The 17,235-nt window shown below is 46.3% G+C and overlaps 1 protein-coding gene across 1 annotated transcript; it reads left to right on the top strand.

Annotated features, from left to right (window-relative positions):
• The first annotated feature begins 1,420 nt into the window (after nucleotides 1-1,420).
• Nucleotides 1,421-16,707, top strand: Psmd9 (proteasome 26S subunit, non-ATPase 9). The gene is made up of 6 exons (XM_051176639.1): nucleotides 1,421-1,614; nucleotides 6,229-6,331; nucleotides 11,001-11,209; nucleotides 13,157-13,258; nucleotides 15,128-15,216; nucleotides 16,073-16,707. Exons 1-6 carry the CDS (start codon nucleotides 1,477-1,479, stop codon nucleotides 16,098-16,100), a joined length of 669 nt encoding a protein of 222 aa, XP_051032596.1. The 5' UTR covers nucleotides 1,421-1,476; the 3' UTR covers nucleotides 16,101-16,707.
• Nucleotides 16,708-17,235: the final 528 nt, after the last annotated feature.

Consider the following 17,235-nt stretch of genomic DNA (forward strand, 5'->3'; position numbering starts at 1 on the left):
GTGGTTGGTAGAGTGCTCTCTAGCATCCATGAAACCCTGGGTTTACATAACCCCTGCCTGGTGGTATCTGTCTGCAGTCCCTGCCCATGGAGGGAGAAGGGGGAAGATCAGATGTATAAGGCCATTGTTGCAGAATATCTAACTATGTAAAGATGTGTTGCTGTTTTACTTGCCTGCCTAAGGCACCTGATTGGTCTAATAAAAAGCTGAATTGCCAATAGCAAGGGAGGAGGTATAGGCAGGACTTTCGGGCAGGGAGATTAAGTAAGTGGACAAATTTAGGCTCAGGAGAATAAAGAAAAAGAGATGACAGGGAGATGCCAGGGGGCCGGCCAGACAGACGTAGAGGAAACAGGAAAGTAGGACATACAGAATGAAAGAAAGGTAAAAAGTTCAAGGCAAAAGGTCGATGAATAGAAGCAGGTTCTGTTAAAAGAGCTAGTGGGACACGCCTAAGCAAAACCCAAGCATTCATAACCCTAGCATTCATAATTAAGGATAACTCTCCATGTCTTTATGTGGGGGCTGGTTGGGAACCCAAAGAAAATCCCAACTCCAGGCCATTGAACTCAGCAGGTTATTAAAAAAAGAAAATATGAGGACTTGAAGGTGTGAAGAGGAAGTGTTGTGGGAGGTGGACCCAGGCAGAATGGGAGGGGGTGTTGATGGTGGGTGCGACAAGAGTCAGTGTTGTATACATGTATGAAATTGCAGAATATTCTAAAAAACTCATCTACATAATGAGTTTGAGGTTAGCCTGAGATACAGATGATCGTGTCTGAAAAGCCCAAAATGCTTAAAACCATTTTTTAAATGCTCAAGGGCTTTGTAGATAGGAAGAGCTGAATTGGACGGCAGGACAAAATCCTCTCACATGCATACAGCTGACGCACAGTATGGGTTGAGTGAACGAAAAATGGAAGTGTGAACTACACATGGTGGCTCCTAGCACTCACAAGGCAGAAGTAGGGGGAATCTCTGAGTTTGAGGCCAATCTGGTCTACATAGTGAGTTCCAGGACAGCCAGGGGTACACAGAGAAGCCATGTCTCAAAAAAAAAAAAAAAAAAAAGGGAGGGAGGGAGGAAAGGGAGAAGGAAGGAGGAAAAGAAAAAGGTAGAAAGGAAGAAAAGCAAGAAAGAAAAAAAGGAGAGAAAGGAAGGAAAAGGAAAGGATGGAAAACGAAAGAAAAAAAGGAAGGAAGAGAAAGAAGAAAATGAGTCGGCTGCGAAGTTATAGTAAGAGAAGCCTAGGTTATCCCTGCCTCAGTTTGTCTGCCGGGTCATTGGGAAACCACGTGGTCTCTCTAGTCGGGGCTTCCGGTGACCTAGTCCCACTTTCAAGCTCCACCCTGTACGTTTCCCCGTGCTCCAGCGTCGGCTGAGTGTTCTGGCCCTCGGAGGGACCCGTACGGGCGTCTCTGCTGGCGTCCGTAGCCGGGAAACCCGGCGTCCAGCGCGGCAGGTTGTGGTCCGCGATGTCAGGTGAGGAAGCCCGCCACAGGGCAGAGTCCTCCGAGGCCCGTGCGGCCGCGGTCAGCGACATCCAGGAGCTGATGCGACGCAAGGAGGAGATCGAGGCGCAGATTAAAGCTAATTACGACGTCCTGGAGAGCGTGAGTGTGGCCAGGGCTCCGGGCGGGGAGGACCGGGAGGCCTGCGGATGCGCGGCCCGGAGTTCCTGCCAAGCTCTAAGCTCCCCTCAATAACAGCTTGACGTGGGATTTATTTTCATTTTCTGAAGCATTAACTTCGTGGTTTTTAGTTTTTTGTTTTTTTGTTTTTTTGTTTTTTTTTGTTTTTTTTTTTTTTAACGCAGCCCTAGCTGGCCTCGAACTCTTCATCATCTTGCTTCAGCATTCCACGTGCGGGAATTACGGGCCCGTGCCATCATGACAGGCCTGAAGCATTAGCTAAACTGCCTTGGTCACAAAGATAGAATATTTGCTGAGGCATAGTGATAATCACCACTGTCACCGTCCTGTCCATAGGTAACGTTACAAGATTGGGCGTGCCTTGCCACCCGCTTTCAATTGGGACTTAATGAACGTCATCAGTGAGAATTAACTGGGCCTCTTGGTAAAATGCAGGTTGCAGCCAGGAGAGGCATCCTCACATGTAAACGCTGCTCTTGGAAGGTTGAGCCAGGAGGACTTGAAGTTCAGATAATTCTTAGTTCTGGGCCAGCCTGGGCCATATTGAACTCTATCCCAAAATATATAAATAAATAAAATGCATATTCTAACTGGGGTGGGGTGCAGATTGCATTTCAAGAAAACTCTCAGCTAAGGACTGCTTTAAGTGACGGTAAAGCACTTACCTAGTGGGCCATGGTGGCACACATCTTTAATCCCGGCACTGGGAAGGCAGAGGCAGGCAGATCACTGAGTTGGAGGACAGCCACATGGTAACATAAAAGCACCTGTAACTCCACTTCCACATCTGACCGTTGTGGGAACTGCATGCGCATGGTTCCCATACATACATGGAGGAGAAACACTCACACACAAAATAAATCCTAAAAGCAAAACATGAAGGACAGTCATAGCTGTTAGGGAAGCGTAGTTAAAATCACAGGGAGATACTACTCACGTTCACTTGGATGGGTGCAATGAAAATGTAGGTAGCATCTTAGGGAGAATACGGAAAAACTGGAAGCCAGACAGCTGTAAGATGGTGTAGCTGCTTTTTAAAACTGTTTAGCAGTTTCTCAAAAATTTAACAGTCACATAACCCAGAAAATCCATTCCTCACATGTGATAATTATATATTGAAAATATATATTCATCCCAAAATTTGTATACATTGTTTAAAATATCTAAGATGTGGAAAATGGCACACATGTCCTTCAAGTAACAGATAAATAAAATAGTCTACCCATACAATGGGATATTTGGAACAATAAAGGGAATAGTGAATTTTATTGTATAATAAAAGGAATAATGAAATAATCATACTAATTTATGTATTTTATGTGTTCCCTCTCTTTCTTTCACCTTGCTATGTACTTCTAGCTAGCTCCCTCTACTTACTCTGTAGCCCAGACTAGCCTTGAGCTCTTGGCAATCCTCCTGCTTCAGCTTCCTGTATGCTGGTGGGCTCTCTTTGATGCACATCTGGGTAAAACTCCAACTCTCTCTAGTTCAAGCTGGCCTCAAACTTGTAATTTTACTGTCTTGGCCTATCATATGTTGGGATTATTAAGTGTGTGTTAGTGCCTGGTGTTTCGTGGTTTCCTGTATATGAAATGTCCTGTTTTATTTTGAGTCTCTGAAGTCTTCTCTGAATACCCGAATGTTTAAAGTTTGGTGCCTAGGGTAATGCTCTTGAGACATGGTGGGACCTTTAGGAGGTAGAGCTCTGTCAGTCAGTGGAGTTGTGCCCTGGCTGGGGTCGTTACTATAGGTCAGTGGAAGTGTGTCCTGGCTGGGTAGTTACTGTTGGTCACTGGAGACATGCCCTGGCTGGGGAAGTTACTAAAGGTCATTGGATGTGCGCCCTGGCTGGGTCGTTACTGTTACAGGGTCGTTGGAGTGCAGAGCTAGTGGAGCCTCAGGCCTTTGTTTCTTTCTGTTTTTTTCCCCCTTGTTCCCAGGGTCATGACAGAAGTGGCCTCCTCCACCGTCTGCTTCCAAGAGGATGTTCTACCTCTCCACAAAGCTAAAACTAAGAGTCTCCCAAAATACATACATACATACACACAGTGTGTCTGTCCAGTTCTGTGCTGGAACTTCAAAACCAAATAAACCTTTTCTCTCTGTGATTATAATGCTCAGACATTGTCTAGAGTTTCAGAACAGCTCCAGGATAGGATGCTCTGTATAAAGTCTTTCAATGGTTGCCAAAGGTTTGGGGAAGGGAAGGATGCAAGTGTCTTCTTACCGTTCAGGGTAGGCTGGTCAAACCTTCTCTGGTAACCCTCTGTGTCTTTAAGAAAAAAACCTTTTGTTTTTTGAGACAAGATACACAGTCAGGATGATTTTGATTTTTATGTCCTTTTGCCTTGGCCTCCTGAAAGCTTGGATTGTAGGAGTGGGCTGTCCAAGGTTTGTTTTTTGTAGGGGGTGTTGATGCAAACATACTACAACTGTGGTGGTGGGTGATTAACTCTTGAACACATTACAAACCACTGAATTGTATACTTTCAGTGGCTCAGTTATCTGTATGTGAATTTTGTTGACTCAGAACTGTTTTAAATGGAAGATTTCAGAGTTAGCTTGGAATCTGGGTTTGTAGCAGCTACCCCCAAACGGACTATTCTTGACCAATGGAGGACTGAAGAGACCTGGCCTAATCCTCCTGTCTCACCTTAACCATAGGATCCTGGCCTGGACCCCATCCTTCCTCACAAAGTCACAGAAGTTCTGGGGAGTAGGACGTGGCCATATTTGGGAGCCTCTACTCAGTCCACCATACTGAATGTGCCTGGCTCCTTATTAAGCATTCAAATTCAAGTTTGTGTATTAGTCTTCTAGCAAGTGCCTGTTGTATTTCCATGGTGCAGCCGAGGAAAGTGAGGTTTGGAATGTGTCTTAGACAGAGATGCCCAGCTTGTATGTGGCAGAATTGGGATTGAGATAAAAGTCTAGGCAACTGGGCAGTTCCTGCCCCCTCAGTGGAACACATTCTGTTGCTTTTGTCCTTTGTCCCCTGATTTATGTAGGGAAACTTCAGAAAAAAACTTCAGGAGTGGTGGCTCAGACCTGAAATCCCAGTACTTGGGAGGCTGAAGCAGGAGGATTGCCATGAGTATGAGGTCAACATGAGCTACAATGTGAGAACCTGCTTCAAATAAACGCTTGCTAAAACAGGCCCTAAAACAGAGGTACCTCTGGTTCCAGTGACTCAGGAGACTGAGGCTAGAGAATTGGTTAATCCCAGGGAATTGAGAACAGCCTGGGTAAACACAGTGAGGCTGAATATAAAGTGTTAAAGTGAATGTATTGTTTTGAATAGGGAATATATTCCCAATGTTCAGATTCAGACCCCCGCTAATGGATATCACCTGCAGAAGCTCTGCCTTCCCTAATTCCCAGCCGCTTAGTTTCTTTCCCTGGAGGCAGCCAGTGCCATCAGTGATGAAAGGAATCTTGGTGGGCCTCTTACATCTTTTTATTTGTTTGAAGAGTCAAAACCTGGCCTCAGCTGGATTTCTTTGGAGTTTATACCCTCCAGCTTCAAGGCTTCAGCCAGGTGTCAGCTGTTAGAAGGAGGAGTTGGAGGGTTCAGGTCAGGGATGGGGCTGAGGGAACCTCTGAAGGCTTTTTGAGTGTTTTGTTGTTGCTTTAATTGGAGAGATCTCATGTGTCCCAGGCTGATACTGAACTTACTGTGTAGCTAAGGATGACCTTGAACTTCTGATCCTCCTGCCTCCACATCATTCCCCACCACACCTGGCTTATGCAGTGCTGGGGATGGAGTCCATGGTTTCATGCATGCTAGGCGAGCACTAGAGCAACTGATGTACATCCCAGATTCCTAGCCCTGTTTATTAATTTTTTTATGCTGCAGAGAACCAAACCCAAGGTCTTTCATATACTAATCAAGTGATCTGCCACTGAGCTACATACAGTCCAACCCTGGGGTCTTTGGCTTTGCACTGTGCTCATGCATTACTTACATTAAAAATTTTTTAAAGATTTCATTTTATTAATGTGTGTACAGTGTGGGGGGGGGCGGATATTGGTGCACAGAGTGTGTATGGAGGTCAGAGGGCACCTTTGTGAAATTTGTGTTCCTCCTCTACCTTTATGTGGGTCCCAGGAATTGAACTCAGGTTGTTAATCTTTTTGTTTGTTTTGTTTTTTGAGATATTGTTTCTTTCTTTGAGTAGCCCTGACTGGTCTGGAACTTGCACTGTAGACCAGGCTAGGCTTGAACTCATAGAGATCCACCTACCTGCCTCTGCCTCCTGAGAGCTGGGAATAAAGGTCTGCACCACCACTACCATCACCACCACCACCCGGCTCAGGTTGTTAATCTTGACGGCAGGCATCTTTATCCAGTAATTCATCTTTTTGGCCTCGTTGCTTTCATTATTAAGAATTACTTTAAGAAATAGTACCCACTGCAATTGTAAGGACACAGTCAAAGAGCCTGCTGTGTACTAAAGAGATCACTGTATGGCGTTACTATCACTTTTGTCATGAGTTAGAAGGGCAAGGGTCTAGAGAATTGCATCATGATACTCTTATCTGTGAGATCTTTTTAACCACATGTCTTTCCTCCAGCAAAAAGGAATTGGGATGAGTGAGCCACTGGTGGACTGTGAGGGCTATCCCCGGGCAGATGTGGACTTGTACCAGGTCCGAACGGCAAGGCACAACATCATCTGTAAGTGACCCTCCCTGGGACTCTGTCTTAGCCTGTGGTGGGGGTTACAAAGCTTTTCTGCTCTGACAGAATATCTTGTCATCCTTGTGGGACTGCGAACCAAGGGAATAGGGCAGACTGAAGAGGTCCATGTTGATGGTTTTATTTTTCCCTTTTAAGCTCGGTGTGGTGGTGCACGTCTTTAATCTCAGCACTCGGGAGGCAGAGGCTGGTAGATCTCTCTGAGGTTAAGACCAGCTTGGTCAACAGAGCGAGTTCCAAGACAGCCACCTGTACAGAGAGACCCTGTCTGTTTAAAAACAAACAAATCCAAACTCAAAAATACAAAGACAAACTAAAAACTTAGTTTCAAGCTGGGCATGGTGGTGCAAACCAATAGTGATCAGGGGTTTGAGGTCAGTCTGGGCTGTGTAAGAAGGAAAAAGCAGGGGACGAAAACGTGACTTCGTTATGGGAGCTTTATTGAATTAGCAGTAAAAGCCTGTACCAGGATTGCTTGCCAGCCCCATCAAATCCATGAAGTAGATTCAGCGCCTAGAGTAGTCACCTGACTGTCACCATTCAAACAGAAAGGACCTCAGTAGGGACCCTTGAAGTATGCAGTACAAGGGTCAGCAAAAGCCAGGCTCTGCCTCAGTCTTCAGGGCCCACAGGTTGTGTTCCAGTCAGTAGGCAGGTGACAGGAGGAAATGTCTTGGCCCTGTACCCTCAACTCACTGTGTCAGTTACCATTTCCTCTCACAGCCTCTACTACCTGCCAGGAAAGCTGGGCAAACCTATCCCTCTGCAGGCCCATTGCTATCCTAAGAGAATCTTCTATGTGTTCCTTTGTTTTCATGAAGTAACTAGCAGGGCATGTCTGGCACCTGGAGAGGATATTAGGTTTGTGTCTCTGCCATGACAAGCTACAGACATGTCTTATCTCTGACTGTTCTGGAGGTGAGAAGTCCAGATGGTCTCAGTGACAAAATCAAGGTGTCAGTAGGGCTGGCTCCCGCTAGGCTGGGGGAGGTGTATTCTTTGTCTTTTCTGAAGCCACCTGTGTCCCTTGGCTCTTGGCCATTCTCAGTCTTAGAAGTAGCGATTACATCTTTCTAGCCTTTGGTTTTGTTATTGCATCGTTTTCTCTGGCCCTCCTGCCTCCCTCTTCAACTTGTTAAGAGCCTGTGGTGATATGAGGCCCTCCCAGGAAATCCAGGCTCATCCTTCCTCTCAAGATCCTTAATTATACCTGACCTACACAGTCAATTTTGTTTCATGAGGTCATGTGTGCATCAGCTTCAGGGTTGAGGATGTGAGCATGTTTTACTTGACATGGATAGATAACCAGCCCTCCATCCCAGTTACACTAGCCGATTAATCATCCATGGTTTACACTTAATGATTTCCGATGAATGTACCCCAACTCTGGCTTCATCTGCAGAGTGTTTTGGTAATGAAGCCTGCTTCTCAAAAATAGGATGCAGAGTAAGAGGCAAGGTTAAAGCCAGTGTGATGACAGAGCCCTGCAGAACATCCTTCTTACCCTGGGTCCTCTGGTGTTTAAAACGTCTCAGTTTTGCATTAAAGCAGCCAGGGAGACCCAGAGAACAGGAAAATCATGCAGAGACAGCCAGATGTGGGGGAGTTGTGGGTTTTACTCTAAGCCTCTAAACCCCCAGGGCTGTGGCCACTCACTTCTGCGTTATTAGCAGGACCTTGGGGAAGTTTGAGGAATGCTGATTTTTATTCAAATGATTACCTTCATGTTTCAGCATCATTTTCTTCCCATTAATTTGAAATGTAGTGTGCGTGCGTGTGGGTGCACTTGTGTGCTCGCGCTATCTCTCTCTCTCTCTCTCTCTCTCTCTCTCTCTCTCTTTCTCTCTCTCTCTCTCGGCGTGCTTGTGCCTCTGTGTTGCTGGGGATGGAACTTAGTGCTGAGTTCATACTCAGTACTCAGTTACTACTGAACTACACCCCAATTCCAGCATAGATTTTCAGTTATGCTTAGCCTATTGCTGGCCATTTTACACTGTTCTACTCTGTATGTTAGTTTTATATCATCTTAATGACTTTATTATGTGTGAAGAATATGGTTGAAGCCAGGCATTAGTGGCGACTGCCTTTAATCCCAGCAGTCGGGAGGCAGGATCTCTGTGAATTTGAGCCCAGCCTGGTCTACAGAGCGAGTTCCAGAACAGGCTCCAAAACAATACAGAGAAACCTTGTCTAGAAAAAAAACAAAAAGAATATGGTTGAAGAACTCCCCCTTGTTAATATTCTTCTGAAAAACTGTTTCTACAAGTTTATTGTGTTCTTAATCAGGGACTTTTCTTAAGGAATAGTCCCAGGCTTACATAGAAATTGGAAAAATAATGCAGAGAGGTCTCATATGCTTTGTCCCCAGTCTCCTCTAGTCACCAGCAAGTGTTAGCATGGTACATTTATGACTTAAGCTTGGTTTTGAAATAATTGCTGCAGAAGTGTTTACCCAGGCGATGAAAGCCTTTTGAATTCTGATGTGGAATTGTAATGTATTAGCTACCAAGTCATTTCTCTTCTCACCACAGCTGTGTGGTGAATGTGAATTGTGCAGGCATTTCTGGAGGTTCTGGGGCTCCTCGGGGGTTTACCACTGGGAGGCTTTTCTAGTCATAGTAACCGTATATGACTTTGTGTTTTAAGCCTTCCTGATCTCGTGTCTAGTTTTTGTTTTTTGTTTTTTTCTCACTTGTGCTACTGTGGGCCCAGTACCTGAGTCCTGTAATGCCTGAGGGCCTTGTCTTTGCTGCACAGTCACAGGATTGTCAAACCAGGGTAGATGGCCAAACAGCCCACAGTCAAAAGCTCCTGCAGAATTGGAGAGTCTGTGACCCATGGGTGCCAGTGTGGGCTAGAGTACCAGGCTATCTTTGAGACTACAGACTAATTATATGAGTGGCCTGGATTGAAGTAAGGAGTGGAATCCAGAGAGGTAGAGGAAATCATTTTTAGGTTTAAAAAGTACATTAAATGCCAGCTGCATTCAGGACTGGCCTCCAGACAGGACATGTTGGACTGGCATGATGGTTCGTCATTTAATTTTAATTTTTATGTATGTGCATAGGTGTTTTGCCTGCATACAGTATGTGTTTGAGGTTCCTGCAAAGGCAGGAAGAGGGCCTTAGCTTCCCTGGAACTAGAGTTGCAGAAGGTTGTGAACATTTGTGTGGGTGCTGGGATTGGACCTGGGTCCTTTGGAAGCGCAGTCAGTGCTCTGAATTGCTGATTTACCTCTCCAGTCCCTGGTTCAACATTATGAATTAGCTTTTAGTACAAAAAATTAGAGGCTATTCCCCCTCAAAGCCCTCATTTTTAGCTTTTTCTAGAAAAATCGAAGGTTTGGCAGCACTGGATTTGCCTGTCAAGCCCTATCAATTGGCAGGGGTCCAGCAGCAGTTGCCTGCCTGACACTGAGTATCAGGACACATGCATTACTAGGGTCTTACGTCTGTACAAGAATTTTAAGAGAATGGGCTGGAGAGATGGCTCAGTGGTCACGAGCACTGGCTGCTCTTCCAGAGGTTCTGAGTTCAATTCCCAGCAACCACATGGTGGCTCACAACCATCTATAACTGAAGTTCCATGGGATCCAATGCCTTCTGGTGTGCAAATGTACATACAGGTACATAAATACATCTTTACAAAAAAAGAATTTAAGAGAAAACAGAAGTTGTTTTGTTTGTTTGGCACAGGCTTGGATGTACCCCAGGCTAGCCCTCAATATTTAGCTGAGCATGGCCTTGAACTTTTGGTCCTTCTGCTTCCACCTCCTGAGTTCCTGAGGCTGGGGCTCGAACCCCAGGGTCTCGGGTGCTCACAAACACTCTGTTAACAGAGTACCACCTCCACCCTCGGTGAAATCCTTCCAGCAGCCACTCTGCTTCACTCTTTTCCTGGGGACAGGGTGTCACACGCCCTGCACTGGCCTTCTGACCCTCCTGCCTCTGTCTCCAGGCATTGGGATTGCACGTGCTGCATCCTGCCCAGCCACCTCACTTCTGCATGACTTCAGCCATTGTCCCTGTTCATGCATGAGGTGGCAGCATGGTTGCTGCTGGAAGTCCCTGATTTCTGCTTACACGTCAGGGCTCAGCAGGGCCTGTGCTGCTTTTGAGGGCTGTCTTGATGCCCTCACTTAGGCGGTCATCACCTGTCTATAGCTGCCTTCCTCACTAGGTACTTGCTAGTGAGGCTGGGTCGACCCTGTATCTGGTTTATGGGTTTGTCTTCCCCTTGGACTCTGACTTTGTGTCTAGTGTCAAATGAGCACTCTAAACATTCTGTGTGTTGTTACTTTTTTGGTTGCTGTGACAAAAATACCTGGTAAAAGAAAGTTAAGAAAGAAGAGTTTGTTCTGGCTCAAGTCTGAGGGCACAGGAGCCTTGGGCACCCAGGTACAGTGTGCCTCCTCAGGAGGCAGGGCACTGAATGCTGGCCTCATGGGATGGACTGTCTTCCTTCCTCAGTTAAACCTCCTCTGGAAATGCCCTGAAAGATGCTTCCAGAGCCTTTTCTTGAGTGATTCTTGGTCTCAACGAAGTTGACAAGATGCAGCATTGCAGTGAGCAGATTCAGGAGTCTTGTTTCATCTGTCCTGTGTCCTGGGCTGTTGTCCCTCACCTCTGACATGCTGCTCTCTTCCCAGGTCTACAGAATGATCACAAGGCAGTGATGAAGCAGGTGGAAGAGGCCTTGCACCAGCTGCATGCTCGGGACAAGGAGAAGCAGGCCCGGGACATGGCTGAAGCCCAAGAAGAGGCCATGAGCCGCAGGCTGGGCTCCAACAGCCCCATCCTACCCCAGGCTTTCGCCAAAGTGAACAGTATCAGCCCTGGTTCCCCGGCCAGTATTGCGGTAATCCTGCCTGCTTCCCTGCATCCACTCCCAGGGGTGCTGTGAGTTAGGTCACCCTGGGCTGCAGAGGCTTGTTGGAGGCCAAACCTGTTCTCTCATTCTGTGGCTCGGAATTCCTCTGCTCCTTTAACACATGCTGGCCAGAGTTTGGTGTACATGGGCCAGCCCACTGGACTCAGGGAGAGAGACCTGTTGTGGGACAGCATGTGTCAAGGAAGAAAGGAGGCATTCTTCTTGGAACAATTTTCCCTGGACGTTAAGCAAAACAGAATGAGAAGAGCTTGAAATTAATTCTTTTCTTGATGGATTCTGAGCAGACATCTCAGCGTCATCACTGAGATGGCTGGCTTACTAAAGGATACAGAGTAGTCTTAGAGCTGTGTGTCTAGCACTGCACTCAGTTTCCCGGTATCTCCACAGATACTCTGGTCCCAGACAAGCCTCTAGGGACTTGGCAACCCCCAGTCTTTTTGTCCAGACAGATGTGCCTATTCTGTACATTTCATGAGAATGAAGACCTATGATAGGTGGTCTTTTACTCAGTCCTCTTTCCTGTTTTCAGGGTTTATTCAGGGCTTAGTCAGATATCTAGGCGTCACAGCATTATATGGCCAAATAATATCCCACTATATAATAGGCGTGTTTTGTTTGTCCGTTTGTCAGCTCATGTATGTTTGGATCGCTTCTACTTTGGGGCTATTATAAATAATGCCGCTGTGAATATTCATGTAGAAGTTTTTTGTAGGCATGCATTTAAGCTGAACTCTGCAGCCATCCTCTGGGGTAGGATTGCTTGTCTCCCTCTTTGACCCTGAGGAAGAGCAGCCCGTGCCAGGATATGCAGCTCCTGGGAAGCAGAACTAGATTCTGAATCCAGATCCTACCAGTTTTCTTGTGACCATTAAACTCTCAGGACTGGAGGGATGGCTCAGTGGTTAAGATCACTGGCTGTTCTTTAAGAGGACCCAGGTTCAATTCCCAGCACCCATATGGAGGTTCAAAATCATCTGTAAGTCTAGTTCTAGGGGATCCAATGCCCTCTCCTCGCCTCCATGGGCATCTGGCACACGAGTGGTACACAGACAAACAAGCAGGCAAAACACCAATTCACATTAAATAATAATAAAAAAAAGAATTAAAAAAAAAAAAAGGTCACAAGAGTTCATAATCCCAATTACTCAGGCAGCTGAGGAAGGACCATTACAAGTTTAGGCCAATTTAGCAAAATCCTATTTTAAAATTAAAAGTGAAGAAGGACTAAGGATGTAGCTCTTTGGTAGAGCTCTTGCCTAGGTTGGATTCCTAGTGCTATAAACAATTTAAAAAGCAAAATAAAATCAAGTCAGAAGGCTGCAGACTGCAGTCTGCTCTGTTTTAGTCCCAGCTGGGTCTGCAGTATTGAGCGCCTAGCTACAGTCAGCCAGTGGCAGGTGTTTAAGACATGAGTAAGTGGACATCTATCATCTTGGGGTCTGAAATGAAAGGGCTAAGACATGAGTAAGTGGACATCTATCATCTTGGGGTCTGAAATGAAAGGGCCGGGCTGGTTCTGTCTGGCCTTGTGCCTGTGGCTGCTGTTTAGGGACTTCTAGGGGCAAATGTTTGTCTTGTCCGAAAAAATAAGCCTGCTTTAGCATGCCTCTTCTTGCCCTGGAGCCTGGCTCAGAAACTCCAGAAGGCATTTTGAGTTTTTTGTGTGGCCCTCAAGGCCTCCATTGGACATGCCATTTGCTAGATCTGCCCTAGAAGGGACCTCCAGGATGAGGTGGCCTATTCACCCACTCACCTTCCTGTATGCGGAGCCCAAATCTTTGCCTCTTTGCTTCCCATTCTTCCCCTTTAAGAAGTGAGCACTTGACCTTGCCACTGAGTTGCATATTGAGCAGTAAAAATGACCAGAAATGCATTTAATCTCTTGGTTGGTTTTTAACTTTCTCCTGTCTTTAGGGCCTGCAAGTGGATGATGAGATTGTGGAGTTCGGCTCTGTGAACACCCAAAACTTTCAGTCGCTGCAGAATGTCGGCAGTGTGGTGCAGCATAGCGAGGGGGTGAGTTAGGTGTGCCCCAGCATCTGGGTGCCTCTCAAGCCTCAGACGCATGCTGCTTCCATTTAGGGAGCTGGGATGGAAGTCCAAGAGTCGGGTCTGGTAGATGGCACAGCTTGCTCAAGTGACTCCCTAAATGACACCTTTCTACAGCCCAGTCTCCTACTCTATCACACCAGGGTTAGGCTTCCAGCATCAGAATTTCCTGGAGGGAGCCAGGCAGTGGTGGTGCATGCTTTTCATCCCAGCACTCTGGAGGCTGGGGCTTGAGGATCTCTGTGAATGGGAGGCCAGCCTGGTCTGTCTACAGAGTGAGTTCTGGGATAGCCAGTAATATTTTACAGAGAAACTCTGTCTCGAAAAACAAAACAAACAAAATTTTCTGGAGGGAAGCAAACCCTCAGTGCTGGGCATCTGTCTGTCTGGGATTTGATCTTTAACACTGCTTTGGATTATGTTTTGTTCTTCTGAGTGGGTGTTGTTGTTTTGAGACAAGGTTTCTCTGTGTAGCCCTGGCTGTCCTGGAGCTCACTAATGTACTCTAGGCTGTCCTCGAACTCAGAGAGATCTTCCTGCCTCTGCCTCCCTAGTGCTGGGAGGTGTGTGCCACCACAATGTACACACTGGTTTTTGTTTGTTTGTTTTATTACAAAACAGTGCATATTTAGTTCAGCCATAGGAGTGTAGTAAGTTCTTTGTTACAACATGGATATTGAAAACAGGATTCAAAGTGAAAGAGACCTAGCACAAGGCCATATGATCCCACTCCATGAAACTGTCTAAAAAGCAGATGGACAAAGCAGAGAGATAGGAGATTGGTGATTGCTGGAGGAACAGGAGCTGACTGACTGCTAATGGTCTTTTGGATGATGCAAACATTCCAGTTAGACGTTTCTGGCTCATAACTCTTTGAGTGTAGGAAATCCACTGAGCCATATACTTTATTACATGCAAATTGTGTCTCAGTAACAAATAATAATACCTATTTATCTTACGAACAAAATCACCTAGTGCAAAAATGTTTTAAGTAAAAATCAAAGCCCTGTGTCTTTCCCTCGGTACCTTCTCCTGTGTGTGCTCACTTTCAGACTGGGGGTTGGGGTCCAGCAGGGAACAAAAGGAGAAAGCCCTTGTACTGAGAGCACATTGTGGGGGCAGGCATTCATTTAATAATGCCAGGCATGCAATTTCACACCCTGACAAGTGTTACAAAAGGAAGCACAGGAGTGTTGGAGGAAAGCAGTGGGGTTCTGATTTAGTTAGGGGTTGAAGGAGAGTGTTCCTAAGGACTGAGCCTTGGTGTGTATAGAAGTTGATTAAGTGTGGCAGCCACCACGGGAGAGCCTTCAGGCTGTCGAAGGCTGTGGGAGCAGGAAGAGCAAAGCAGCCAAAGGGTGTTGGTTGGAGGTTAGAACCAGGAGAAAGGAGAGAAGGACAGGATGTGGAGCTGGGGGATGGCCAGGTGTCAGGCCACTCAAGGCCAACCTTGGAGTGCCTCATGGTGGTAATTGGTTGCTGCCTTTACCTGGGGAGCAGCAGGGAGCTGCTGTACCTTCCAAGCTGGGGAGAGTTTGTTTTAGAGATTCCACTGCTGCTAGTTAGAGAGCAGGTGTGGAGGTCAGTTCCCAGGGTCCCAAATAGGGACCCAAGTGCTTTAATACACTACCCTGTGGGGGACATTCTTCTCAGATCACTACTTCCTACCACTGTGTTTTGCCTCCCACAACTTTGAAGTTGTAAACAGCCCCTTAACGCCAGCTTCAGGGACCTATAATTTCACAGTCAGGAAGGAAGTGGTATCTCAGCATTCTGCCTGCGTCCATTTGGAGTGTGAAGGAAGCTGAGTTGAGAGTGACCGTCTTTGCCTTTCAGAAGCCCCTGAATGTGACAGTGATCCGCAGAGGGGAGAAACACCAGCTCAGACTGACTCCGACACGCTGGGCAGGAAAAGGACTGCTGGGGTAATGCATTCACTCTCTCACACCACAGTGTTGTTGCAGTGTCCTTAGGTGAGGCTGCAGGCAGGAGGCAGAGACCCTCAGGTCACCTAGGAGTCTCTGGCTCTTTCATTACCTGAGCATCAGCTTTAAGAGGAGGAAAAGGGCTGCTGGGATGGCTCAGCCAGTAAAAGTATTCCTAAAAACCCTGTGATCTGATTTTGATCCCCAGTACCCACATGTTGGAGAGAGAACTGATTCCTGCAGGTTGTGTATGGCACACACACACACACACACACACACACACACACGGACTCTCACATACACAATGAATAAATTGAAAACTACAGCTTTGGACTGGAGAGATGGCTTAGCAGTTAAGAGCACTGGCTGCTCTTCCAGAGGACCCAGGTTCCATTCCCAGCACCCACATGACAGCTCACAACTGTCTGTAACTCCAGTTCCTGGGGATCTGACTTCTTCACACAGACATCCTTGCGGGCAAAACACTAATGCACATAAATAAATCATTTAAAAAAAAATACTTCTTTTTTAGAGATAGGGTTTCTTTGTAGCTTTGGAGGCTGTCCTGGAATTTGCTTTGTAGACCAGGCTGGCCTCAAACTCATAGAGATCCACCTGCTTCTGCCTCCTAGTGCTGGGATTAAAGGCATGCACCACCAATGTCTGATGACAAATACAATTTTTATGTTTTTGGTTGTGAGCCCAGCCTTTAACGGATGAGCCATCTCTCCAGCCCGACAAATACAATTTTTAAAGAAGAGAAAAAAAGTGTTGAGAAGCCCACGAGGCTTGTCGCCTGGAGGTCTCACCAGATGGAACCATCAAGCTTGAGCTGTGTCGCTGTTTCTTTTCACAGCTGCAACATTATTCCTCTCCAGAGATGACTGTCCCCTGGACCTCCAAGAAAACTGCTTCAGGCAGGCCTGCACTTGGGCCTGGGGGATTTCCTCATTCTCTTCCATCCCTCAAGTATAAGGATCTGGAAGAGCGCGGGTGAAGCCCAAACATCACTGTGGAGGACATGCTCTGGCCGCAGGTGTAATCTGTCTGGATTGAGGCATTATTAAAAACGTGATTTGTGCCTAGCTAAGTCTGTGCGAATTAGGCCATAGACCTATCTGGGGATTCTCTCCATTGAGCCAGTGAGTTGGAATGATTCTGGCAGGTAATGATTTGACTTCATTTTCTTTTTTTGAGACAAGAGTCCCAGTGTAGCTCTGGCTCTCCTGGAACTCACTGTGTAGACCAGTCTGGCCTTGACCTGACAGAGATCCTCCTTCCTGCCTCTGCCTCCTGAGTGTTGGGGCTAAGGGCATGCGCCAACATGTCTGGCTAGACCCTGAGGGATATTTATTATACATACATAATTTTTACGTAATTTTTTGAGAATTTCATACATGCATACCATGTATTTCTCTCCTGCTTAATTCCACCTTCAGTTCTGCACAGATCTCCCCTCAAATCCACTTCCCAGCTTCTTGTCCTTTTTTTTTTTTTTTTTTTTTTTTTTAAGAAAAAAAAAGAAAAAAGAAAAAGAAATAACCTACAGAGTGCAATTTGTGTTGCCAGTAATGGATGTAGGGCCTTCTACTGGAGGAGTGTGGTCTGGTCTACCTACCAGGGACCTCACCAATAACATCACAGGCACTTGAGTGCCCTTCCCTTTTTTTTTTTTTTTTGAAGCAGGGTCTCATGTAGCCCTGTCCAACCTCAGATTTGCCATGTAGCTGAGGATGATCTCAAACTTCTGGTCCTGGTCCTTCAGCCTCCAACTTCCAAGTGCATATCACCTGCCTAGGCGTTTCCTCTTGTGGAGGGGGTGGGGTCGGAGACAGGGTCTCTTTGAGTTCAGTCTGGCAGTAAACTTAGGGTCTTCCTGCCTCAGTTTCCAAAGTGCTGGTATTACAGTGTATGCCACCAAACCTGGCTCCGAATATAATGTAGGTTCTCTCTTCAGATAAACCTGGCTTTGTAGTGGTAATTGTGGCCATTGTACTATCCTACCTGATTTCCTACGAT

Source organism: Phodopus roborovskii, unplaced genomic scaffold, assembly GCF_943737965.1.
Source record: "Phodopus roborovskii unplaced genomic scaffold, PHOROB, whole genome shotgun sequence".
In the NCBI taxonomy this organism is placed as follows: domain Eukaryota; kingdom Metazoa; phylum Chordata; class Mammalia; order Rodentia; family Cricetidae; genus Phodopus; species Phodopus roborovskii.

Excerpts from the sequence above, each read along its gene's own strand:
- Psmd9 (XM_051176639.1), top strand. The coding sequence starts at position 1,477 with ATGTCAGGTGAGGAAGCCCGCCACAGGGCAGAGTCCTCCGAGGCCCGT. Across the intron at positions 6,332-11,000 it reads GGCAAGGCACAACATCATCT|GTCTACAGAATGATCACAAG; the intron begins GTAAGTGACCCT and ends CTCTCTTCCCAG. Across the intron at positions 13,259-15,127 it reads TGGTGCAGCATAGCGAGGGG|AAGCCCCTGAATGTGACAGT; the intron begins GTGAGTTAGGTG and ends TTTGCCTTTCAG.